The sequence below is a fragment of the Agelaius tricolor genome, unplaced genomic scaffold (genome assembly GCF_023055355.1).
Source record: "Agelaius tricolor isolate 1412-34295 unplaced genomic scaffold, bAgeTri1.0.p SCAF_5, whole genome shotgun sequence".
Lineage (NCBI taxonomy): Eukaryota > Metazoa > Chordata > Aves > Passeriformes > Icteridae > Agelaius > Agelaius tricolor.
The window spans coordinates 4,937,730-4,963,907 of NW_027269265.1; the positions used below are offsets into that span (position 1 = coordinate 4,937,730).

Below are 26,178 nucleotides of genomic sequence, written 5' to 3' on the forward strand. Positions count from 1 at the left end.
TATCTATTTTATTTAGAAATTCACAATATTGCTAAACCACCAAAAGTTGAAGGCTATATAGAATTTTGTTTCTTTTGGGATGCAAATCCAGGATTCTGTGAAGGATGTTTTGATCTTTTGATGCTCACATTATGTAAAATAATGAGGTTTTTTCCCCCCCTTCCCTTTTTTTATTTTTTTTTATTTCTTGAAGGTTCAAAATGATTTGGAAGCAAAAGTGAACTCAGTTTCAGAACTGCTTCAGAAACTGCAGGAGACAGACAGGCAGCTGCAACGAGCATCTGAACAGCAAAAAAATATGAAGGCTCAACATGAGGAGCCCCACTACCAGCAGAGAGTCAGTGAGCTTGAAAAACAAATGAATTCCTTCATGGTGCAAAGGATTCAGCACCTGGAAAAGCTACAGGAGCAACAAATGAATATTCAGGTTAATAATTTCTTCTGTGTCTGAGTGTTACAATAATTTGGATTGTTTCTTAGTATTAGAAAGAAAGAAAGTTCAGTGGAAGTGGATCATAGTGAAAGCAGTTAGCAATGAGAAAAACACTGAGGGGGTGGAACATGTCCAGAGAAGGGCATGGAGCTGAGGAAGGGTCTGGAGCCTCAGGAATGACTGAGGGAGCTGGGGAGGCTCAGCCTGGAGGAAAGGAGGCTCAGGAGGGACCTTGGGGCTCTGCACAGCTCCTGCCAGGAGGGTGGGGCTGGTGCAGGTCGGGCTCTGCTCCCAGGGAAGCAGGGACAGGACAAGGGGAAATGGCCTCGAGCTGCACCAGGGTAGGTTTGGGTTGGGTATCATGGAAAATTCTTCATTGAAGGGTGGTCAGGCATGGGAACATGCACAGGGCAGTGGTGGAGTCACCATCCCTGGAAGTGTTCAGCAATCATGGATGTGGCCCTGGAGGACTTGGTTTGGTGGGGAACATGGGGGTGCTGGGAGCAGACTTGGTAATCTAAAAGCTCTTTTCAGCCTTAACAATCCTGTGACTCAATGACCAGGAACACTCTGTACTTTTGTCTCCCAGTCCCATCTCATCAGCTCTGCAGTGAACGCTCGTGGCCTGCAGCAGGGTCCTGTGCCTGCCCCTGGGCCCCTGGCAGGGCACTGGGAGAAGCCAGAGCAGAGATCACTCACTACTGAAGCACCTTCATCTCACAGGGGTTTATTCCCTGCCAATGCTGCACCTGCCCAAGGTGGAGACAATTTCTTATTCTCACTGTTAGTTTTGCATTAATTTGGTGTCCATTAATATTGGATTGTGCATCACATCAGTAATGACTAGTAAATATTTTTTCTGTGTAATTTGTTTTATTGCTCAATGCTCTTTCTAATTTTTGTGACATTCTAAAGATGTTGCAGCATCTTCCAGTTTAAATTAAAGTGGGACTTCTGATGTACTGAAGTCTGCACCAGAAGGTGCCTGGACTTAAAATAATCTTATTGAGACATAATCTGTGTGGAAGCCTGTGGTGAACTACAGTGGGGTTTGGGTTTTTTTAATCCCCTTATGATAGCAGTCAGAAGTATGAAATTTTCTTCCTGTTTACTTAACTAGTGCAGTAATGCTTTGCATTTTTGTGTAGAATTTATAGACTTGGCATAGGGGTTTTTCCTAGATTTTTTTTCTTAGAGTCTGCAAGTGCAAGTAGTGATGGAACAAGGGGGAATGGCTCCAAACTGAAGGAATGTAGGTTTAGATTAGATGCCAGGAAGAAATTCTTGTGAGGGTGGGGAGGCTCTGGCACAGGCTGCCCACAAAAGCTGTGGCTGCCTCATCCCTGGCAGTGTTCCAGGCCAGGTTAGACAGAGCTTGGAGCAACCTGGGATGGTGGAAGGTGTCCCTGCCATGGCAGGGGGTTGGAACTGGATGATTTTAAAGTTCCTTCCAACCCAAACCACTCTGTGATTGATATGATATAATTTCCTGTAAAGAAAATTGTCAACATATTTAAATAACTTTATTTTTTAATGTTCCCTGAAGCATATTCAAGCAATTTTCCAAGTCATGGGGCTCATACACAAAAATCTCCTCTAAAGACACCAGTTCCTCGAAGATATGCTCCAGAACCTGTACCCAAAAATGGGAAAATCTCAGAGAAAGAAAAACCTGTAGTAGAAAAAGAAAATATTTCCAAACCTACAAGAGAAGGTATTGTCCTCCACTGGCCTAACCAGTATGGCCTGGTGGTTACTTTGTGTATTCCTCACCTTTTGTGACCTTTTCCCTTGGGTTGCTGGCACTTAAATGCATATATTGAGAATATTTAGAATCTACATTTGGGAAGGGTTAGTTTTGTGTATAAGTCACTTTTGTGCATAAGTCACTTACTCATAAGTAACTAAAGACTTAAAGACAGTGCTGTTTAATCTGTAGAGTTTCAGCAGGACTGCTCACTGAAATATTTTTTCAAAGTCGAGTTTCAGGAAGATTAGACAGAATAATGTAAAACTTGAGAGCTGCTCAATAACTTTGTCATTATCATTGGTTAAATTGAATTTTTATTTTATTTTTTCATGGGTCCACAAGCTCTCTGGATTATTATATTGATAGCAGCAGATGTAAAGCAAATGTAAATAATTTTTTTTGCTGCTTTTGATCAAGTTCTGTCTCTGTTACAAAGCTGTCAGGTATTCCTATTGTTCAGTGGCTCCAGAAATAAATGAAACAAGACAAAAGAAGAAGCATGCTGTCCATAATGTCACAGATTTGTTCTCAGTGACTCAGTTCATTGCCATCCCAGTTCCATCTAGCTTTGCTAATTTAAAGCAGTCTCAGAAAGTGAGATTAATGTGAGTGGTTTTAAGTGATTTGCCTTATCTGAAATAGATCTATATATTTAAATCTAAAAATATTTTACTCTCCTTGGTGAAATACCTAGAAAAGAAAATATGAAATATATTGAACTAACTTAACTTTCTTTTTTTTCTGTTTCATTTCACTTCATTGTAGGTGAAGGGAAAGGTCTGGAACACGTTTTGAATTCTCAAGAAACACCAACAAAGCAAATTGAATATTCCAAGAAGACAGCATTAAATAGCAATGAAAGGAGCAGGCATGCTGAGAGAGACAGGTGGACAAACACAACAATCCAAAGCTGAGGGGGAGTTTCTGTTTCAGTGAAACTGAGAGAGGTGCATTAGACCCTGATGGTGTAACAGTCCCTGGTGTGGTTCTGCAGTCTGGCACAGCTGTGCTGGAATATTTCTATTTTTGCATTACTTTTGGCAGGACCTGAGGGAACGGCTGGAGCTGTGCCAGGGTGGGTTTAGGTTGGATTTCAGGAAAGGTTCTTCCCCCAGAGGGTGCTGGCACTGCCCAGGCTCCCAGGGAATGGGCACAGCCCCAGGCTTGATAGAGTTCAGAGTTTGGACAATGTCCCCAGGACAGAGTGGCATTGTTGGGGTGTCTGTGCAGGGCCAGGAGCTGGATTCTGATCCTTGTGGGTCCCTTCCAGCTGTAAAGTTCCAGGATTTTGTGGTTCCTGTTAAACTGCAGGCAGATGAAGGCTGTTGCTAAGGACAGCTCACAACACCTTTCTCAGAGGTCAGCAGGTTGCACTTGGAGTGTTTTGCAGGAGCAGCATCCACCTAACAATTCCTAAGCTTTAAAATGGGTGAAAAAATGTTCTTAGCCATGCAGTCTGAAGCATATTTCCCCCAGGCAATAATGTAAAGTTGTAATTTCACTAATACAGTGAGAAACTTCTCATATGCACTAATTTAGAACAGTGTGCACAAAAATGTTAATTGCTTCAAATGGAATGATAACCTAAGTTTAAGTGTTGCTCTATTAGATGTAATTTCAGTATTGAAAATAAAAGGATTGGGCTGAAGGTGTTAAGTGGTAAACAACTGGGTAAAAAACCCAATAACCTCTGTAACTTCAGATGCCAAAGCAAGTTCCAGTTTATCTGAAAGTTTGGTACTTGCACTGTAAATTCCTGCTTGGTTTCACAGTTGAATCTTTTCTTGGGCCGCCTCAGGAGCCATGAGAGGTGTAACCAGGAGTGTTTCTCCCCTTAGGCACAAAGCTTTGCCTGCAGTCTTAATTCCCTCCTTTGAAAGGTACAACTCAATTGAGAAAACAGTGCAAAAAGCAGATGATCTACTTCAAGATCTTGGCAAGTTGAGAAGAGAAATGCACAACATTCTGCAGGTAAAGTCAATCTAATCACAATGAGCAGGGGTTTGAAGAAGGGGAGTAAAAAATGTGGAGAAAACCATAGAGGTCTGATATCAGTAAAAGTGTTGCTCTTCTACACCTGTAAAAAGTTTTACATCTGTTTACAATTAATTGAAATATTGGAGTCTCTGTGTGTGGAAGAGCTTTGAGCCTGGATAATGCTCTGGGTGTGCAATGGATTCTGGCTGCCATTGTCCCAGACATAAAATAGGTGAGAGAGAGAGGGAGGGACAGAAAGAGAAAAAAAAAGTTTGTTTATTTGTTTATTTAAAGGTTTTGGATATTTTCAGTGCCTGTTCTCTGCAGAGCTACAGAGCTGATATAATTTTCCCATTCGAGAAAGAACATTTATTATTCCATTTATCTCCAGTCAGCTTTAGGGCTGATTTAAACATTTCCTTTCTCATTTTGCCACCTTTTTTTTTATGCATTGAATGCTTTTTCCAAGGAATTTCCTGGCATAGAATCCTTGTGCTGTTTCTTGTGCTAGTGATTTTGTACCTTTGGGGTGCAAGATCTGTTTCTGTGCTGGCAACATGGAGCTTTTCACAATTGAGGCTTTTATCTCTTAACCTGGTGCCATTCCTGGCTCCACCTGTCATTTTGTGGTTCTTTCTGTCCTTGTCAATATACACAGTGAGAAAGGAGAAAAGAAGTGAAAATTCACCTCTGTGAATTGGCTTGAAATGTAATAACTTTGATTCTGCTGGTTCATTTCTGTGGTTGGAAGTTTCAACTTGCATATTTCCCTTAAAAATATTTTGTATTACCTGTCTGGTTTTTGTTGCTATATCTGTGGAAAATGCAGCTTCATCTGTCATATAGCATAGCTGATGTATTTTTTACAGATTTTGTAACACTTTGTGGATTTTACATTTAACTATTCTTACTAGGAATGGAAACAGGTGTCACTGAGGTTGCAGATATTTTCTTCCCACTATTGCTGAAAATTTAAACAAGTAATATACCTCAATACAGGCAACAGAACAAGATGAGATGGGATAAAGAATGGGAGAAGGACACAGTTACAGAAATTATTTGAAATCTCTCTTATGAAAAAGATCAATAGAAAGACAGAGATGTAATGACTTAGCAAACGGAGAGTTGGGTCAGTTAAACACTTAGCCACTGACTCCTTATCACTGGGAGGTTTGTAGAGTGATAAAATGATACATTTTTGGGTAAATGAGAACCCAATCTGTCACAAAGCAAAGGTGTGAATTAGCTGAGGACAGAAGGTGGTGCTCTAACCCAGGGAATTCGTTGTGGCCAGAGAAACTGATGCAGTGTCTCCTATGGATTTACCTTCAAGTTTCAACAGCTCTTCTTCTGTCTTTTTAGGAAGCAAGTTCATGGAAAACTGACATGACTGATCTCATTAAGGTATGAAATTGAAATTTTTCTGTGTGTTTCTTTTGTGGTTTTTGGGTTTTCTATGAAATGCTCTAATGCTGAAGCAGTTCTGAGTGTGTTTGCAGTGAAATATCACTGCCTGCCTGTGGCACCCCGGGATGTTTGTTAAAGGATTGCTCTTGCACAGATCACATTCCTCCTGCCTGGCTCAGTCCTAGCAAACCCCTTGAGGGGATAATGTCAGGCAGGAAGCTGCTGTGTCACACTGGCACAGTGGGGGCTGCTGCTGCCTGCATTTTTTACAGATTGAACAGATCCAGTTACCATTTCATGATCTGGGTCTCACTAAGTCTACATCATTTTACAGTTTATCATGGATCTGTTTCTTACCTTTTCTCACAGATTTTATCTGTCTTACTCAGTTAGTTTTTGTCCAAAAATTTCATTACAAAATGAAAGCCTTTACAAAATTGATAAATAATTTGGTATATTGTCTTTTCCTCACCAGGCCAAAACCAAGGTCATGGGATCAGGGTGTTGATTCCTGTTTTGTTATGGCATTGTGGCAGTACATCTGCTCGAACATAAACTTGTTTAATTCTGATTTGACAAAAAAGTAGCCTTAAAGCCAAAACTGAATTGTGATCTGTGAGATTTTCTTTTTTCTGTGCATTCAGTTGATGTTTTCACAGTCTGGGCATTTTAGTTTCGGTTTGAGGTGTTTTTTTAATGTACATTTATCACTTTGAAATATTTTTACTGTTTGATGAAGTTTTCATGGGCCCCTGGGTTTTTCCTCAGGAGTGTGAGAATGAATGTGAGAACTTGTTTGCTGTGTTTGTGTCCCTTTCTTTTGGACTTAGCAGCTAATTTATGCTCGATTTTTATCTCTGGAAAAGGGCTCTGCTAAGTGAGAGGCTTCATTGTTCCTTCTGAAAAGTGAAAATGAGTGAAAGGGGATCAAGGGGCTGCTGAGGGATTTATTTTGTTAAAACTTAAAAGTATTGCTTGGTGTTTCTTGGGGGTAGATTGATGCCAAACAAGTGCATATATTTAGAGGACTTGGGCTTTTATTAGGCTCTTAATTATATTTAATTACTGTTCCGTGGAGAGATTTGCTTGTGATACTTCATGTATCTAATTGCCATCTTTTCACATGCTTATTAGCCTCATTAGCATTGCCTCTCATACTTCCCATCATTTTCCATATAAGATCTTTTGGATGTCTTTCACTTCTCAAAATATATTTGCAACATAATGAAAGTCCTTGAGTAATTGAAGTTGCTGATAGTGCACATGGGCAGGATTTCATATGATGCCATTGATGTGATAACAGATTAAAGGAAATTACAATCTCTGATTAAAAACTAGAGGTTCTGTTTCAATTTTAGACAAAAAATCCTCCTGTTACACCTGATCCTCCTGAACATCATCCAGTCAGCAAACCATCCATCCTTCAAAATGTCCAAGTGCCAAGGTCTATCCTGACAGATGCTGAAAGGGTTTTGAGAGGAGTGCAGAACAATAAAAAAGTCCTTGAGGAGAATCTGGAAGCTGTTACTCATGCAAAAGATGGAGATGCCATGTATGCTTTCAGTAACTCCTTGACTACAAACAGGTCAGACCCTGCAATTCAGTGCTTTGTGACATTGATGTTTCCAAATCTGGCCATTGAAGAACTTGTGCTCTGCAAAAAGGATTTATTGACTCTTCCTAGCAATCATTGTCTGATTCTTGAAATTCAGATGTTTTTCAACGCTTGTGATGTGAACTGATTTTTGTCAGGTGCCAAAATCTGATTTCTGAGGCTTTATCAGCTGGACAAACTGCTCTGCTGCCTGGGCATTTAACTGTTTCCATACCAACTTTGCATTAAAAAAGAAAATTGAAGCCTAATTTAATTATTCAGAGCAGAAGAGGCTTCATAAGCCTGTAAATTTACAGAATTTAATCACCTCACAACAGATCTTTGGCTTTTAAACTTTTGCTTTGTTAGTTGTGTTAAATACTCCTGCTTGGAGTATCATAATGGAAATTTTCTATTAAAATCATAATGGAAATTTTCTGTTAAAATACAATCTAAACTTGCATTTTCCTGAGGAAGGTAGTTATTCTCTATGTATAAGGGTTTTTTTTTTGAGGCATGTTACCTGCCCTCATTATCTTTTAGAGGATGTAGTAATTTGTCATTGCTTTTTTGTTAAGTTGGAATATTTTTGTTTTCTTGTTTTTTTCAGTTGTGATCAAAGTAGGAAATGACACATGGCAGCCTCTTACTCCTAAACTATTTGTGATTATGTCAGTATTTACCAGCAGAGAGTGGGGTTTGCAGGTGGCACCATACAGGAAGAGATTTGGGGTTGGCACTGGTGCCTTCTGGGGAGTGTAGAGGTGCAGAATCTCACTGTCTGTGTTCTCAACTTCTGTTTTTAGAGCATTTAAAGCTGACTACTTTCCCAGGAACAAATCTGTGCAATTTGAGAAGCTCTAACCTAAATTGTTTCTTTCTTTTGTTTCAGAGATGTCCTGGAGGAGATTCGTATCCGAAGGACTGTGGATGAGTGGATCAAGGCAATCAGTGAGGAAATCCAGGTGGGGCTGGGAAAATGAGTTCCAATTGTTGTGAGTTCAGGTTTTTGTGATTTTCCACCTTGCCTTGTTCTTTCATGTCCACAGTAAAGTGATTTACTCACCTCTTGAAAACAGGAGAAATCTGCCTATTATTGCTCGCATGCAAAATATATAGTAAAATAAATATAACAAATAAATAACAATAAAATGAATGAATAAATAAATAAATGAATAATAAAATATTTACCTGTTTTAAAACTGTAGTTGTGTAATGAAAATCCCTGGTCTCACTTGCTGGCTAACATGAAAAACAGGCCCTTTCTCAGAGTTTCAGAGTTATCCACACACTCTGCTGATAGCCTTGAAGACAAAAATCTCTATTTATTACATTTATGTTTTCTATTTAGGCTGAAATGGCAAGAAGTGATTCAGAACAAGGGAAATGCGATCAAAAAGCCCCATGGAACAAGAGAGCCCAAAACCTCAGGGCTGTGAAGACCAAGAAAGAAACTAAAGAGAAAACTGAGAACATCCAAGGAGGCTTGACAAAAAAGCTTTCACCTCCAGCCCAGCCACTGCAGAAGCAGGTGGAAGATAACACAAGGAAACAGAAGTTTAAAACTTACTTTTCTGAAAATGTGCAAAGCAAAGAAAGAAAGGCAGATGTGAGTTGCCAAGTAGTTGGTTTCTTTTCTGGGCAAAAACTGTTCAGCATTGACATGAAAAATGGTGTGTGCAGGTGTAGTAATTCAAAATGAAAGTGATAGCTCTGTCCTGCTCCAATTTCCATAAAAAAAGAATTGTAAACTAATTTTTTTTTCCCTTTTTGGTGTCCATCAGGGAGCTGTAGGTGGAACTGCACTGGTGCAAAATGAAGATTATCTGTCTCAGGTTTATGGCAAACCCATTTACCATGGGCGCCGGAGCACGCTCAAAAAAGGACCCTACCTGAGATTCAACTCTCCCTCTCCCAAATCTAAACTGGCCAGACCCAAGCTGATAGAGACTGTTAGAGGTAAGTGATTCTTTGATGGGAACAAGGCTTTCCTTCCCTGTTTTTCCCTTGTGGAAATGAATCTGTTGATTTTAGTTCATCTGCTCTTCAATATAAAGCTTATGCTTTATATTGAAGAGGCTTTTCAGAGAGGTGGTCACTGCCTCAGGTTGGTCAGGGCTTAAGAGGCATTTGGAAAATGCCTTTAATTTAACTTTTGGCCAGCCCTGAAGTGGTCAGGCAGTTGGACTACATGGTTGTTGTAGGTTCTGTTCATTTGAAATAGTTTATTTCTGTTTAAGATCCTCTTTTCAAAACTAAAAAATATCAGAAGTTTTTCAACTTTGCTTAATGTGTCTCACCTATTTTAGATTGTCAAATAAATACTTATTTCTAAATATGATAAGTGTATTAGTATGTATTTATTGTTGTACAAGATTTAATGAGCTGAATTGCTAAAATTAATCACAAGCAAGTGTGTGGAAAAAGAAACTTAATTTTTGATAAATGTCACTGGGAGATGTATTTTTTGTGTCAGGTTTATCCAGTGATTCTTCATTTACATATTTAATTCATTCAGAGTTCAGAAATGTACTGAGACTTGAAAACTGAAGGAAGTCTGATATTTAATTTCCTGTTTCTAATTCATCAATTGAAATATGAAGAATTAAATATGTGGCTGTGAAGATGAAAATAGTGAAAGATGTAATCAGAATCATTGGTTAAGTTCACTAAGTGCAAGTGACTCCTTTTTCTTCTTCCAGATAGAGTTATGAGTAGAAATCCTTTCTGTGATAGCTTGTTAAGGTTATTTAATTGATAAAGGTTATTAGTTGATTAATAATGAATTCTATTCATTATTTTTGTTGGCAAAGTGTTAGGATAAGAGGGTCCTAATTTTCTAACCTATTAAAAATGTGTAAGAATAATTCCAAAGGGAGACTATATGATATCTGACACAGGTCAGTGTAGATAAACTTCATCTAGAGTTAGTAATGTTTTAATTGGATCTGTTTTATTTTCAAAACTTACCTGATTCTTAATGCAAAAATTGAGAATAATCTTTAACTGGTATTAAAAAAAAACCAATGTGGATCATTTTACTGGGGAGAAATGACATGAAAAAAGATAATAATGAAGGGAAAGTGTGGAGATGGGAGAGAGGCTTAAGAGGAAGAGGGGATTAAGGTGGTGGTGGGCACAATGGAGTTAATAGGATGTGCATCCATGGAAAAATATTAACTGGCTCCCTCCATGCTTCTTGCACTGAGGCTGTTGCTACCCATGCAGGGAAAATACTCTTGATGCAGTCTTAAATGCCATGTTTGAAAATGCTGCCTGGGTTTTTATTACAGCTGTCAAAACATTACATTCTGTGTGAAATATGAGAGATGAACATCAGAAGGCAGCCAGTCACTTGAAGGAATCATGGCTTTAGGCCATTGCAATGGATGGTGTAAAACATAGCTGTGTTTCTGAAGACAGGCAGTGCTGGGGTTTGAGGCTGGGGATTTTATTATTATTAATATTATTATTAATATTATTATTACTACTATTATTATTACTGTTATTATTTTTATTGTTTTTATTTTTAAATTTTATTTATTTATTTTAATATTCTTGAGTAACCTGGTTTAGTGGGAGGTGTCCTCACCCATGGCAGGGGTTTGGAACTGGTTGGTCCTGAAGGTTCCTTCCAGCCCAAACCCTTCTGTGATTCTGTGGTTATGATGTACATCCACAGTGGAGAATCCTCAAATTGTGCAAGGATCTCTTGTTTGGCCTGACCTGGTCTTTAGGGCACTTTCCTTACACAACTGGAGCCCAGTTTTGATCTGTGAAGAGAAAGTGTTATTGGTAGAAAATATTCACAATTCTCAGCACCCTCCTGGAAAAGGTGGGTTATAGTGCTGGCAAAAACCTAGAAAACTTTTCAAAACTCACCAGATTTTTAAAAGCTCACATGAAAACTGCCAGCCTTGTGACTTAGGTGTTTTGTTTGCCCTCTTTTGGATGTCTTTTCTTTGGTGAAAAATACTGTATCACTTGAAGCATGATATAACACTGGTTTTGACTATTGGCTGTGCTGTACACCCATAATTTAATTTATTCTGTATAGATCTTCTTGGGTGAAATGTGTGCTAGTAAGCACTTAGGGTAGTAATAACAGTGACACAGTGACCACTAAGATTTGGATTGAGAACAGGCACATCTTTAAAAATATTTAATCAGCAGTTCTGCTTTTGCTGAGTCCTAAATGAATTTTCTTCTCTATTTATTGGGCTCTTGTCCTTTACAGAAGGTCATAACCTTTCCAGGAAAGCCAATTTCATCATTCCAGAAACAATATCTTGTAAAGTGGCAGAAAAGAGTGTCCCCCTTCAATCTAATTATAACAAATAGGTCATTTGATCATTTGAAACCACCAGTTGAAATTCAGTGGTGCCAGTGAAATGAAAGGTTCTGTGCAGTTGGAATCAGCTGCTCCTGTGCTTCAGCTTTTTTCTCTTGGGTGCAAATAGAAATGAAAGGGAAACCTGGATCAATGCTGCCTTCAATCTTGCAGAACTCCTGTGTGTGACAAACAGCTTCAAAGCTCTTTGCTGGAGAACACAGAGTGAACTCTGGATAGCCTTTTCCCAGAGTGCTTCCCTTCCAAGCCATGAAGTCATGCTGCAGAGAAAAGCATCAGTTTGCAACAGTAAAGCCACCATAAAATTTGTTTCTCTATTTAACATCAGGCTGGAGTTATGGGAAGTTATGGTCTTATCTCTATCCTGACAGTAAATAAAATAAGACACCTCCTTGTGTGCTTATCTGAGGGAAAAATGGAATTTTTTTGCATGTTGTGTAAAGGAGCATCATTCCATTGAGTGTGTCCTATTCCCAAACTTTCTGATTTTAACTGAGACTGAGGTTTGTTTGATACTGGCATTATTTATCTTTGCCTCTTGGTAAGACTGTTGATCAAACTGCTTCATTTTTGTCCTTTCCTTACCATGCCAATAAAATGGAAAAATAATCCCTGGTGTTTCACATGGGTTTCACAAAGACAAAACAGTTCAATCATTTTGGGGGCTGCTGTTCTGGAAGGAGCTGTTGTGGCAAAGCAAAGTATAAATAATAAAATCAGGAACAGTTCTGTGCTCCTCTGTAGGAGGAGTGTAAATAAAATGCATCAAGGTTGAATGAGCACTTCAAAGCACCAGGTTCTTTAAAAAAACAAACAAAGAAGGAAATAAACAAATCTTTTTTCACATTAGGCATGGTGAGTTCTTCCCTTCACAGATCTGCACCCACAGATTCCCTTCCTGGCCTCGATGTACCAGGTGATAAAGGCTTCAAAAGGTTGGAAATCTTTGGCCTTGGGTTTGATTGGCTGAAAACTCCAGACTCATTAAATGACTTTATTTTGTTAGAGCAGTGCACTGAGCTTGTTTTAAATTAGTGTTAGAATAAGGATGTTTATTTAAGACTGAAATGGCCATCTGGACAGTCTCTTTTCAGTCATTTTATAACTCTCAACCATTTTCTTTGCAAATAAACTATGGTGACTAATGCTTAGTTTCTTATGGGAAGTTAGGAAAAAAAAATTCAACTAGCACTTTTATGAGTAAGAGATCATTTTTAAAAAAAACCCTGGAATTATTTTCTTGCATAATATGAACTGATAAATACATGTAAAACACTGTTTTTTTAAAGCTAAGTTTAATTAAATGTGTAGTTTCTGCCCAGTGCAAATAAACTTTGCAAGGAAAAATGAAAAGTTGCAAGCAATTAAAATGAGGTGCTGTGTGTATACAGTACTTAATCATTCTCACTGAGAAACCCTTGTTTTTACAAGTTGGCAGCATTACAGATACTCTGCCAATTTCTGCTTTTACTCAAAAGTTCAAGGCCAAGGGGGACTGTTAGATCATGTGGTATGACCTCTTCTAAATCACAAGCCTCTGAACTGTATCTATTTATGTTACAGAGTCCAGCCATTTGTCTGACTGCAGAAGAGTTTTTTTGGCTAACCTGTGCTTTGCAGAAGGGCACAAGCTCATTATTTCAAAACAGAAGAAAATCTGCTTCTTCCCATGATAAAACACCTTGTGCTTCAAAAGCAAACAGGACATTTCAGATTTATTATCTGATTTGTAGTGAGGTTTTGGCTTCAGTTTCCAGCTACTTCACTTTCCAGGTGACTTTTCCTTAAAAAGTGAAGAGTGCCTGTTAATGTCTAATCTATTTTAATATTTGCAAGGGTACAGAATCAGTGCTGAATGCAGTGCTATCATCTGTGGATGTTATCATCTATGGAAGGCTTCTCCTGCTCCATCTCAGGCACTCTGCTGAGACATCTGGGGGTCACATTTATCCTGTTGACCAGAGCATTTTGTTGTGATTTCTCATTCCATTACTTACCCACCACAAACCCTTTTCTAGAGATGCTTCTCTCTGACCTGTGTTTTCTCACTGAGGAGTTCTGACTTCTCCTTGTTTCCAGGCTTACAACCCATAATCTGTCTGTACAAAAATACCACTTTATGAGTGAGCTGCCTTATCTGCTTGTCTGCATCTGACAAAAGTCACATTATCCATCTTTATTATCCCTATATCTTATAATCATTGACTTCCATTCTTCAATTAATTAGGAGGCTCTTAAATGTGAACAGAGCTGAGAAGTGCTTGTTGCCACATGTTAACTGGCTGCAGGTACAGGGAGGTGGTTATTAGAGACAACAGAGGAGTAAAATGACATTTTTTTGGCTGTGATAAAGGCATGGAGTTGGTTATCACCATGTTTCTTTCCAAATTCATTATCCTAACACCTACAAAATAACAGTAGAAGCAATTCTGCCTGATTGACAATTGTTGACACCTTTTTGGGGGGAATTTTCAGGCAGTTTTATCCATTTGTATTAAAGTTAATAATTTCCTTATAATATCCATTGTTTGCTGTAAGTTGAGTAAGACCTTGCATGACTGTATGGTGACAGATGCACATTGCAATAAATGCTTTCCTCTGCTCTTTGTTTAAGACATTTTTACATATAAATTACTTCTGGCTGAAAAGTTGTGACAAAAAAATCAGCATTTACTTGATGACAGAAGTCAGGACTTTTGGGTTTTGGCTGTGGCTTGATTTTGCAGTAGCACTGAGTTGTTAAAGCAGGAATTTACAGATTATACCTGTTCCTCTGACTACCTGTCACTTTTGTGGCTGCATTTCAAACCTAAATTCTTCTTAGCTTCTAAATCACACATTCAGTTCCAAATTTCAAACTTAAATCATGGATTTCTTCTTAGCTGTTAAATCACACATTTCATTCCAACTTACTGCTGTTCTTTGGTCCTTTTTGTGTTTCTGTGGCCTTATCTGCTAGATTCAACTTAAAATTGCAGTTTTAACTCCTTCATTGCTGCCCACACCAAGACATCTATCTATCATCTACCTATAGCACTTTCAGCTTCTGCCCTTTGGGACTCCCTCCCTCATTCCCTCCATCCCACAGCAAAAAAATTTGCAGTGGATTCAGTAGGAAGGCTTGGCTCAGTGAAAAAATAGATTTACTCATAGAATGTTGAATAGAATAAATATATGAAAAAATATATTTATTCATAGAGTGCTGTCACTGGGTTTGGACATGCTTTGTGACCTTTCCAGTTTGTGTGCTCTTGTTTCAGGCACAAAGGTGAAGTCAGCAAGGACCCAGACCTGTTTTCACACACAGAAGGTCATCAGCAGCCCCAGGAAGAAGAATCCTGTGTTGGCCCCTGCCCAGCAGAGCCAGTACCTCTTCAGCCCCAGACAGGATGTCCCTGCTGCCTCTGGTCCCCTGGAAGGCCACCTCATCCCCATGGCTATTCCTCTAGGTAGGAGAAAATAACCTGGAGTAGATTCTGTGCAGGTTAATCACTGCTGTGTCATGGCAATATAACTTTTATCTTCTTAAGTCAGTGGTCTGGGGCTTAGGATTAGATGATCTCTAGGATCTCTTCCAGCCCAAACCATTCCATGAGATTTGTACCTGCCCTTCTCATAGGAAATCTGAGGGATCAGTTGAAAATGTTCTGGTTTTCCTCACCCTCCATGCTGGATGTCTTGACAGAGCAATTGCTTGTTTAGCTGTACCTGATTTGATTCATTTTGCTTTTAGGCTTCATGTTCTTGCTTTCAGTTTGGTATCCAAAGCAGGAACTGAATCACTCACCCTTGGCTTCAACTTTTGCAATGACTTCAGCCCAACAATTTCAGTAGGACTGTGCCAAGCACAGTAAATTCCTTCTCATGACTTCTGGATTTTTAGGCTTTCAATAGAACCTTTATACAGGGCTTGTTTTGAGAAGGGTTAGTATTATATAGGCATTGAAATAAGGTAATTATTTTTTTTAAAGGCTGTTTCAGACAAAAATTTGTGGGTTGTTACACCAAGTGTAATAGACCTTGGGGTGTGATGGTCTGTAGTTTTTGAATGGCAAACACAATTCTTGTTTTCAGCAGTAGGTGTCACCAGAGTCAAGAAAAATGAATAATTTTAAAAACAGCTAGTGTTGAGTTGACAATTTCTGCTAGGAAAGCTTAAAATTAGCTGGTGAATTACTGTAGTTTAGTTAATGTTAATAGGGGGCTTTTTAATTGCTCTGTAATTGCACACAGAATCTAGAAACACGCAGAATATAATTTTAATTAATTAATTTACTAATTTAATAATTTAATTATTAAATTTATTAATTTACTGCCTTTGGAGATGGATATATGAAGTTTTAATTGTTTTTCAACTGTCTTTAGGTCAAACCCAAAGCAGCAACACATCAGTGCAGCCTGCTGGAGTAATCATAGATAAACCACACCCTGTCACAGTTACAACCTCCCTTCCTCCAGTGCCACCAAAGCCTCCAGCCGAGGTAAAAAAAACAAATATAGCTGTGATAGAGATGAGATCAGAGAAAAAGGAGCCACCTCAGCTCTCTGTGCAGGTACATGTCACCAGTGATGATGATTTGTTTGTTTATTTGAATGAGTGCTATCTATAGGCAGCCTGATCCATCAGTAACACAGCTGGACATCAGTAGATGGTTTCCAATAAGAATTAGAAAAATATGGAATGGAGGGATCAAGCAGTTCTCATGCTATAGTAATATATTTATTCATATTTTAACAATTATCTTTATTATTTGGCCAAAACAGAAAACTATTTCTTCCCTAAGTCGCCTATGCAGGGAATTTATAAATTTTTTGTCACATTTTCTTTATTTTTTTTAAAGAGATTTTTGAGCCAGAACAAACTTGGAATAAAAAAAAAGTATAAATATAAATGTCAGTTTTCTTGGATGATTGCTTTGGCCTTTGAGATTTGTGTTTCAAGCATGATTGTCACCCCAAGGGTTTCACTCCTGATTAATCAACCCTTGCAGTCTTTACCTCGTGGGCTGGGGTTTGTTTTCATTTTTCACACGAGTCTGTTGTCAAGGAAGTGAATGTTTCTTCCATGTTCATTGTTTTGGATTCCAATTGTTGAGACTGCACCCACTCCCCCACACACCTTTCAGACACAAATGATTCATGGAACTCAGAGTTAAACACAGGTAGGGTGTTCTGTGCTTTGTTCCCTTGCTGTGTCACTTCATCCCACCCACCTGCATTTTGCTGTTATTTCACCCACTTCTTAAATATTTAAGGTGATTTTTCTTTTCCCAAAGGAATGAAGCATTGAAATCTTTGTTCTTTGCAGAAATAGAACACATTTTAGTTCTGTAATGGACATGCCTTGATTAAAAACTATATTTTAATCTTCTAAACTGATTGCAGGTCCAACACACCTCTGCTCTGACTATTTTAGATAATTATTACAGCTACACTCCCCTTCTGTTCTATGCAAGACAAAGTGTCAGGGAATTAGAGAACAGGAGAAATCAGGTACTGCAAGAGAAGAGGTGACTATTTCTGGTGTTAGTTTGTGACATTACTGTAATTTGATTTTCAGAACCAAGTTGATATCAGATACAGGCATGAGAAAAGGAGAGCACTGAATTTTAGTTGTTCAGAAACAGGTGGAAGAAAAACAATGTAGAAAGTTCAATGATAATAGCCAAGCTAATATATATACTTTTATATTGATGCTTTTTTTTTTCCTGTCCTAGGTGTTACCAAATGTTGATATTGACAGTGTTTCTAGTACCAGGACTGTAAGTCCTGTTCCTCCAAGCTCTGAGCCTCTGCTCCCTCCTGTCAATGCTGTAATACAGGTACTGATTGTCTGGGAATTCCAACTTACTCAAAAGGAGAATATGTTAAATTGCTGCAAAGTTCTCATTGTCTTTCTTTAGTTAGAGAAATGAGACAGTTCTAGGAAAAATGGAGTAATTCCTCTGAAGAATTTATAGTACAAGGTATTTGTTTAAGAAAATGAAAAATTGTAGAAAGACACTCTTCTGCCAAGATTAAATGATCACCATGGTAAAACTCTAAGAAAAACAACGTTCCTGTGTCCTGTAAAGAATTATGATCCCTGTTGGCCCATGCCTGTCTTGTTTTTACTGGCTTCAGTGCTCTGAGGATGTTCCTCATCCCTCCCTCTGCTGCTTGGCTCTTCTGGAGTGCTCAGTGGTGTGGGCACTGAGCCCAGCAGCCTGGGGTGTTGCAGTGGCCACTCTATTCTCTTTCCCTACAGCTTTTCAGAAGTGTTTTTAATCTTGATCTGAGCAGCAAGGAAGGGTTTGTGCAGCTCTGCTGTGTGCTGAGTGATAAGGACAGAGGGTGTGAAGGCTTGGGGATTATTTTTGTGTAGTTATTGTACATTCCATTTTCCTGATTTCAGGAGTTAGGTCCTCCAGAGTCCTGTGATCCAGGTATTCACTGAATCAGACAGAGATTGTGGCCAAAAATAGTGATTTGTATTGAAAATTCTATCACTCCATCCTAGCAAGTGAGAGATGGAGCTCCTCTCCTATGAAGAAAGGCTGAGAGAATTGGGATTTTTCAGCCTGGAGAGGAAAAGGCTTTGGGGTGACCTCATTGCAGCCTCCCAGTACCTGAAGGGGACCCTACAAGAAAGAGAGAGACTATTTACAGGAGTAGGGACAAGGGGGAATGGTTTCAAACTGACAGAGGGTGGGTTTAGGTGGGATATTGGGAAGAAATCTTTGATTGTGAGGCTGCTGAGGCCCTGGCACAGGAATAGGGACAAGGGGGAATGGTTTCAAACTGACAGAGGGTGGGTTTAGGTGGGATATTGGGAAGAAATCTTTGATTGTGAGGCCGCTGAGGCCCTGGCACAGAAGCTGTGGCTGCCCCTGGATCCTGGAAGTGTTCCAGGCTGGGTTGGACAGGGCTTGGAGCACTCTGGGATAGTGGAGGGTGTGATTCAATTGATTCTTGTCATGAAGGTTTTCTGCTAATGCATTTCCACCCCCCCAAGATGAAATACCTAACAACTGCAATCTGTCTTTGTAAGACTCCAGAAGAAATGCACAGTGAGGAGGAGGACACAAAGCTTCCAGGAGCTAACTTCACTGATGTTACTGATGTCACACAGGTAACCCCATTGCAAAGGTGTCTTTTCCTTTTATTGTTTTTATATTTGTTTTATATTATTCTGTCAAAACTGGAAACACAATGTAAAGGAACTATTTTGCTTTCCTAGCAGCTTTAAAAGTACACTTTGTGAGCAATACTGAACTGTTTACAGTGTTATAGAGGATATTAGAAATTACTGTGTGTTGGTGAGTACAGAAGCTTTTGAAAAATCTGAGTAAAAAGTTAAAATTAGCTTTCATTTGGATATGTTAGAATCCACTAGAAATACAAGTATTTCTCTAAAATCAGCAGTAATTATAGGACTTAGAGTTCACAATTTAAAACTCTGCATGTAATGAATATAGTGACAGGCTGAGAGAGCTGGGGTTCTTCATCCTGGAGAGGAGAAGGTTCTGGGGAGACCTTGAAGCACCTAAAGAGGCTCCAGGAGAGCTGGAGAGGGACTTGGGACAAGAGCCTGGAGTGACAGGACAAGGGGGAATGGCTTCAAATTCTCAGAGGGCAGGGTTAGAATGAGATTTTTAGAAGAAATTCTCAATAGTGTAGTTGTTTCTGGTTTATGATAACACAGGTTTATTTGAGATCCTCTTTCACAGTTTAATTTTTTCAGGTAGCAAATTCTTTCCTTGGTTAGCTGACCTCTTGTCTGGGGGGTCCAGAGAAACAAAAGGTTGGTGAACCAGCCTGTATTTCTCTTTACTGAACAAAACTCACTGTGTGCAATCAAAATTTCCCCCAAAATTTATTCTTTTTACTTCTACGTCTTCCTGATCCCAGGATTAGAGTGTACATCAAATATTAACCCTAGTGCTTACAGATAGATTTATTTTTTAAATGAGTTAATCATTTAACAGTATCAGTTCATTAAAACAGCCCTAATTTGATGGTTTGTCTATCAAAAGTGTGTAAAAAATGCTTTATTCATTTATAGTTTCAAAATTACCTTGTGTTGCTGAAGGGGAGGAGTTAAATCTCTGTGGACATTGTTCTTCTGTTAGCACAAGGAAAAAGCTTTAAAGAAATCATTTTAGGAACTATCAAAAAATGCTGCAATGTTAAATTTTTATTATGTGAATAATAGTTACTCATCTTTTCTTTTTTCTTTTTTTTTTTTTTTTTTTCCTGGATTGCTTTTATCTTTTAGTTTTGGCAATGGGATATATTTTAACCACAATACCAAAATTGTTCCAAGTGAAACATATGTTTGGCCTATGACCACACAGACAATGTTCTTAAAAATGTGCAAGGCAAACACAATGGGGGAGCATAAAATCAGTCTCTGGAGTGGCAGGGATATTTAAGACATCAAAAGAAAGCAAAGTTATTGTTATAAAAGAGTCTTCAGATTCATGAAAATATGTGCATAAAATGCTATACAAAAAAATAGCTTTTATTATCTTCCCCCCACTCTCCTTTTATTATGAAAGCTTAATTCTGTTAGGACTGAGCAGGATAAGTATTTGTGGGAAATATCTTCCTTTTTTCTTTGTTTCTGTTCCCTTTTTCTGTGTTTATTTTCCCTGGCAGTGCTCCAGGCCAGGTTGGACAGGCTTGGGGCAGCCTGGTCTGGTGGAAATGTCCCTGCCCATGGCAGGGGTTTGGGACAAAATGGCTTGGAGGTCCTTTCCCACCCAAACCATCCTGGGATTATTTCAGAGTGTGAAACTTGCTCAGCTCTCAGATTGATTGAGTCTGCTCTCAAATTCTTACAAGCAGCCACATCCTGCAGTTCCTTCAGCAAACTCCCTGGGATTTCACATTAAATGCACTTTTTGCTCTGAATATGCCCTAATTGCAAGGTAGGGGATTTTTTTCTCAGAGTTTTTGCTTCCAATTTGAATGCCACAGCAAAATATGAAACCTGCAGAGCTCAGGTATTATAAATGTAAATGTATTTTCCTCAACCCTCATTTCCCATTGATGCTCTTGGGCAGGACATTGATATTTTTACACTTCACTCTTCTGACAAAAGCTCACAGGTGACACCTGCAATGCAGCCTGACCTTGCTCCTGAGAATTCCTTTAGAAATCCATCAAGAAGAAATCCATGGCTTAAGTTTCAGGAGTCTTTATTAAGACTCTGCATGTACATGTTTGGTAATGGAACAAAACTAATCTATAACATCTAATAATTTTAAACTTTTTTCTTTTTAATTATCTGAATATCATTTAGGAAATAGAATTTTGGCTTGATACTTTATAATAAAGTACAGTGATTAATATTCCAATCATATCTGAAAGACTTTCTAATTTATGCCATATTTTGATTGGGGGCTGTGATAGATATTTTCAACAGTCCCCAGGGAAGCAAATGCAGAATTGAGTGCAGAGTATTCAAGATTGGTCTACAAGCTGATATATGTTCAAGTTCAATCTGTATAATTAAATACTGACTATTACATTATATTTTTATTTCAGCAGAGATAATCTATCACCCCCAAATGAATATGATTTTGTGCATTATTATGGATTTGTGTGCTATAAAATATAAAATATTTTAGAAATGCAGTAGAGCTGCAAAAGTTTGTCAGAGTTACTCAGTAGATGTAAGATGTATGTATTTGCTTTATTTCCTCCAGATGTTTGTATTTTGCATACTTTCAGAGGTATTAAATAGGCAACATCAAAGAAAATTTATGGAGTAATGCAGGCAGAGGAAAATACAGAATGAAATGCTGGACAAAGACATCTTTACATTTGCTGTCAGAATGAATTACTGTTCTCAGCACACATATCCCAACAGCAGGAGCTGCTGAGCAGCTTGCAAGGCACCCAGGGCCTTCTGACTTAACTTCTCTGCTCATTTCTATGCCTAAAATGGTTTAAAAATCTTTGTTTAGCACCCAAATACACATATTCTGCTTTTCTCCCTGCTTTGAAGATTGTCACTATTTAAAGATTCAGAAAAACCCAGCAGTTCTTTGTGTAATACCCATCAGGGACCTCTCTGACTCTGCAGTTTTAAAATGTGTTAAGGCAGCAGAAGTGTTAATGCTGAGGTGGGGAAGGAGACAGGAAAATGTTACTTTTTTTCTCCCCTTTCTCTGTTCCTTCTCTTTTCATGTTTTCTTTTCACTTTTTCACTTTTTTTTTTCCCCATAAATAATATATAGCATGAGATCTTTTTATTTTATGGGTTGAAAGTAAGTTTAATTTATATAAAGGAAAAGGAGACTTTTTTTTCTCCTTTCACTGTGTTGGAGATTAATCTTAGTAAATATGGATTTACAGTGAGTTTTATGCACCATCACATATTTCTCCCTGGTAAATCAGGCCTCAGCTCCTCATCTCTTTCATTTGGCATGCCAAATTTTCTTCTTAGAGAGTCATATTACTATTAGAGACATTTGTTTTTAATATTAGAAGTGGAGGCTGCAGGTTCTCATTCATCAGGAGGCATTACTGTATGATGGCTCAGTGGCTGCTTTTTGGGACTTGGTGCTGTGTTTGTGCTCCAGGGGAAAAGGAGGGAGGCATCTTTGGGAAAACCCAAATCTTTTAACTCACCAAGTCATTTCTCTAACTTTTTAGAACTTTAACATTAAAATCAAGATGTCTGTGAGGGTTCTCTGAATTATTGCCCAGAAATACCTTCTGCCTTTCAGCAGCTGGAGTTAATGGAAGTGTAAACACACATGTGACATATGTGTAAATTATTAATGTCTAGTTTTCAGTGCTGGCAAGTTCATTAGAGATTTGCTTGACTACATGCTCATTAACTTTTGTGAATTTGTCTTTTCAGAGTGGAGACTTTAAAGAATGAGTTTGAATTATTTTAAGAAAAACAACCAAAACACCAAAACCCAACCCAAACAAACAAAAAAACCCTAACCCAACCAGTAACTGTAGAATGTTTTCTGAAGTTTTTTGTTTAGAGGAGGAACATTTCTGGTGGGACATTAAAGAAACCTGACGTAGGTCACAAGTAAATTTTTCAAGTATTAGCATTGCCACTGGCTCCCTGCCCTGTGCTGTACAGGCAGGAAATATGAGCCAAATCATGTTTTACTGAGCAGTTCCTATGGCTTTATACCTCTACAGATTTATGATTTGCTAGGCTTAGAGTTGTATCAATTAACTGCAACACACTGAGGAAGGAGAATGTGGTTTGTGTGCTGTCCTACATCCACAAATGTTCCTTAAAGAAAAAAACCTGACAGCTACTTCAATGACATTGCCTTCCAGAAATGTACCATAACTTAATTTACTGCTTATTTATTAGGATCAGGAAGAGGAGAAGGATGAAATTCCAGAATTCCTTGAGCCTGTTCTGGAGCTTAATGGCCAGTTTAAAGTTGCCTCCCCACAACACAATGGTCCTTTGTTTCCTCCTGTGGCTTCTGCTCCTCAGCAGCCTGCTGATATTTTGGAAGAACTGATTCAAAAGAGAGAAACTATAGAAAACAAGTTGGTAAATTGGTGAGTTGCAATTTAACAAAGTGGCAAAGAATATATATGGAAGAAGGAATGATTCCCTGATTAACCTTCCCTTTTTTCTAGCCTCCATTCCCTTTTCCATTCTCCTTTGAGCTGCCTTGCATTTTATGTCAGGAATGCTCTTTTGTGTGCTTTTAGGTGTCTTGGTGTTTGCTGATGCTTAAATGGGTTTTATTCTGCCAGGGTGGAACAAGAAATAATGGCAAAAATTATCAGTGAGATGTGCCCAGCTCAGACAGAAGCAGTGCCCAGCATTAGCAGCTCCACAAAGAGTGAAGACAGTGAGGCTGGAACCCCTGGCATTGGTAAGTAGGAATTATTGTTCCCAGCAGATGGATTAGCTCCATTTTTGGCTGATTTTAACAAGCTGTGTAGGTGGCTGTTGCCTCAGCCTAAAGGTGGATAATCCTGAACCAGTGAAACTGTGAAAAGCTGCAGTGCACACTTGAATTTATGTGGAGACACAGCCAGTGTTACAAGGCTATTGAAATTAGAAAGAAATTATCTAAAATAAAAAGAAAACTTAGAATGACAGTACTGTACAAATGACCTTCTGTTATTGGCCACCTAAATCACATTTGACATTTTGCTGAGCCTGTAATGTTTGTTTGCCTTTCTTTTGTTAATAGATATGTCAAAAATTCCTTCTCTTATGAATGTGGGAGAATGGAGAGAAAAGCATTTTTTCTGTGATGTCACTGCCCTTTGCTATTGCCTTCTTTTTATGCTCCTGATTTGTTTCTCTGCTGTTATTTATCTGGAAGGTTTAAAAAAAAATCACTTTTTGCAAAGGAATGTTTAAAATTCCATAGAGAGTGAGTGGCTGCAGTACAGTACGTGGATTTTAGGAAGTGAGACCTGGCTGTGTGCTTCACATTCCTTCATTTTCAGCTGAAGTTGCAGGTGGTGGAGGATTCCAGCTCTTTGTCAATGCTGGTGTCCCTGTGGACTCAGAAATGATAAATAATTTTGTAAAGGAAGCTCTCAGTGAAACCATTGCAACCATGCTGGGTGACAGCCAGGCTCAGAGAGCAGCTCCTGATCCTCCTCCTCCCAGCACCACCTCAGGGATGGTAAGTCTGTTTTATTCAAGCTTTTCTGCTGAAGTTCTGCTGGACTTGCTACTTAATTTCATGTTGTTGAATGATAGCTCATGTTATTTTCAACCAAAAATAGTCATTCTACTTTCTTGCAAACAAATGAGAGATGAAAAAAAATTAATTTCCTCATCTAATAAGGAATGGAAGCTGAGAGCAATATTATTTTTGGTCTTACGGGCTTGCAGCCATTCTTTAAGATCTGTTAAAATGACTATTAATTCTTTCTGAGTTTTGACTTCAGTAGTTTTGAATAAATGCTTAATTGATGAGTAGAGCTTCCTGTAATACAGGATAATTTCCTGTGTTCCCTTTGATAATCAAATGACAGCTGGCTCTTCCTTTGATAACAACATGACTGTGCTGCAATCTGCTGTTGTGTAATGACTTTGGGATGCTTGTGGAAACTGCTGTGCTTAGAAATCCAGCTATGGAAGGCTTTGTTGAAAGTGGGATCAGTCATTCTGTTCTGCTGCAGTGCAGTTGGCCTGAAACATCTCCTCCTGCCTGCTGCAAGGGCCAAAGAGGTGATTTTATAGGCAGAAGTAAAGGTTTTACTGCTGAGGGCTCAACCTCAGCCCCCCAGCATCTCTTCCACTCCATCACAGATTGAGGAGGGCCTGATGTTCCTCTCAGCTTGTTCTTCTGATGCTCAGAAACCTCTTCTGTTACCCATTCTGCATTTACTGATCTCCCTTTTGTTTCTCTGTCAGCTTAAACTGAAATATCCTTTAGCTGAAGTGGTTGGGTTTTCCTTGCTATATGTATTTGTGCACTTGAAGAGATGAATTTTCTCCTCTCTGGCCTTCTTTTGATTAGCCTAAAGAAAGCAATCCTCCATTTTTTGACTCTTGCTGTTGGGCAGCACTTTGATGTTTTCCAGTTTAGATTGGTTTCAAGCACAGGTAATACTAAAATGCTAATAGACAATTTTCATAATAATGTGGTCTCCAAGATGGGGTTTCCTCAATGCCCTGAGCTGTAGTAGTGATTCTCTCCTGCCTTTATTGGAATCTCAGGTAGCTAATTATGTTTTTAAAGTCTTTCCACATTTTTTAGCATGATAGCACAAGTTAAAGGATAGCTAGCAAAGTTTTTGAATTCTTCTTTTTCCGTTTGTACTCAGCTCATAGCAGAAGTTCTCGAATATGTAGCTTATGCTTTCTTGTTTTCTCCCTTGCCACTGTGAATTTTCCTATCTAGAACTGAATTTCAGCTGTTACTGAGTTCTTTGGTGTTCAGGATGTCACACAGCTGGGTGTGAGCTGCCAAATGTTCCTGCAGGTTCCACTTCCCATGAGAAATTTTAATAAAAATCATCAGCCTGAGGACATACTCTTCAGAAACTAGCCTGGAAGTCTTCCTATAGCCTCACTGCCTTGTTTTCTTTATGAAATGTCAGAAAACAAGGCTGGGAAACACCTGCAGAGGTCCAGCATATTCCTCCACAGCAGGGCAAACAGCAGCCATCATGTTTGCTTGGCAGATTTATGTCCATTGCTGTCACCTTTTAAGGAACATCCCAATTCTGTTTGTGCTTCTTTTAGTGCTTTGCTGTCTTGGTTATTGCTTTGTTTGTAATCTTCTTTTAGCTGGTTCTTCTAACCATAAAATCATCATAATGACTCAATTTTATCCATGTAATTAAATATTTTCTTAACATTGTCTCAAATGCTTTATTAAAATCTGAAATCTGTATAATAATAGAATTCATATTTAGACTGACATTAGGAAGCATTTCTCTATCAAGAGGATGGTTAAACATGGGATAGGCTTTCTGGAGAGGTGGTTGGTATCATTAAATGTTGGTTTTTGGGGTTTTTTTGCCTCTGTTAAGGTTGGGATTGAAAGCACTTGAGATGATATTTTGTGTTCAGACTCAAATGTTTATTATTTCTTATTTATATTACAGTCTTACAAGTTGTGAGTTCTAAAGCATTCTTACTAACAAGCTACAAAATGGCTCACTATCTTTTTTTACAAGGTCTTTTAAGGCTAAACTATCCAATTAAGAAATGG

At 38.6% G+C, this 26,178-nt stretch overlaps 1 protein-coding gene across 4 annotated transcripts in view; it reads left to right on the forward strand.

The window, feature by feature from the left end:
• The window catches only part of KIAA0586 (KIAA0586 ortholog), a 70,522-nt gene that overhangs the window by 5,138 nt on the left and 39,206 nt on the right, over nucleotides 1-26,178 (forward strand). For all 4 annotated transcript variants that reach the window (XM_071426190.1, XM_071426188.1, XM_071426189.1 and 1 more), the window contains exons 6-22: nucleotides 194-427; nucleotides 1,023-1,191; nucleotides 1,980-2,147; nucleotides 2,949-3,069; nucleotides 4,022-4,154; nucleotides 5,523-5,564; nucleotides 6,926-7,152; nucleotides 8,054-8,126; nucleotides 8,513-8,770; nucleotides 8,946-9,120; nucleotides 14,773-14,961; nucleotides 15,878-16,065; nucleotides 17,230-17,334; nucleotides 18,543-18,623; nucleotides 22,848-23,044; nucleotides 23,246-23,367; nucleotides 23,954-24,135. In XM_071426190.1, coding sequence (XP_071282291.1) covers nucleotides 194-427; nucleotides 1,023-1,191; nucleotides 1,980-2,147; nucleotides 2,949-3,069; nucleotides 4,022-4,154; nucleotides 5,523-5,564; nucleotides 6,926-7,152; nucleotides 8,054-8,126; nucleotides 8,513-8,770; nucleotides 8,946-9,120; nucleotides 14,773-14,961; nucleotides 15,878-16,065; nucleotides 17,230-17,334; nucleotides 18,543-18,623; nucleotides 22,848-23,044; nucleotides 23,246-23,367; nucleotides 23,954-24,135 — 2,664 coding nt within the window. The remainder of the gene's footprint in view (nucleotides 1-193; nucleotides 428-1,022; nucleotides 1,192-1,979; nucleotides 2,148-2,948; nucleotides 3,070-4,021; nucleotides 4,155-5,522; nucleotides 5,565-6,925; nucleotides 7,153-8,053; nucleotides 8,127-8,512; nucleotides 8,771-8,945; nucleotides 9,121-14,772; nucleotides 14,962-15,877; nucleotides 16,066-17,229; nucleotides 17,335-18,542; nucleotides 18,624-22,847; nucleotides 23,045-23,245; nucleotides 23,368-23,953; nucleotides 24,136-26,178) is intronic.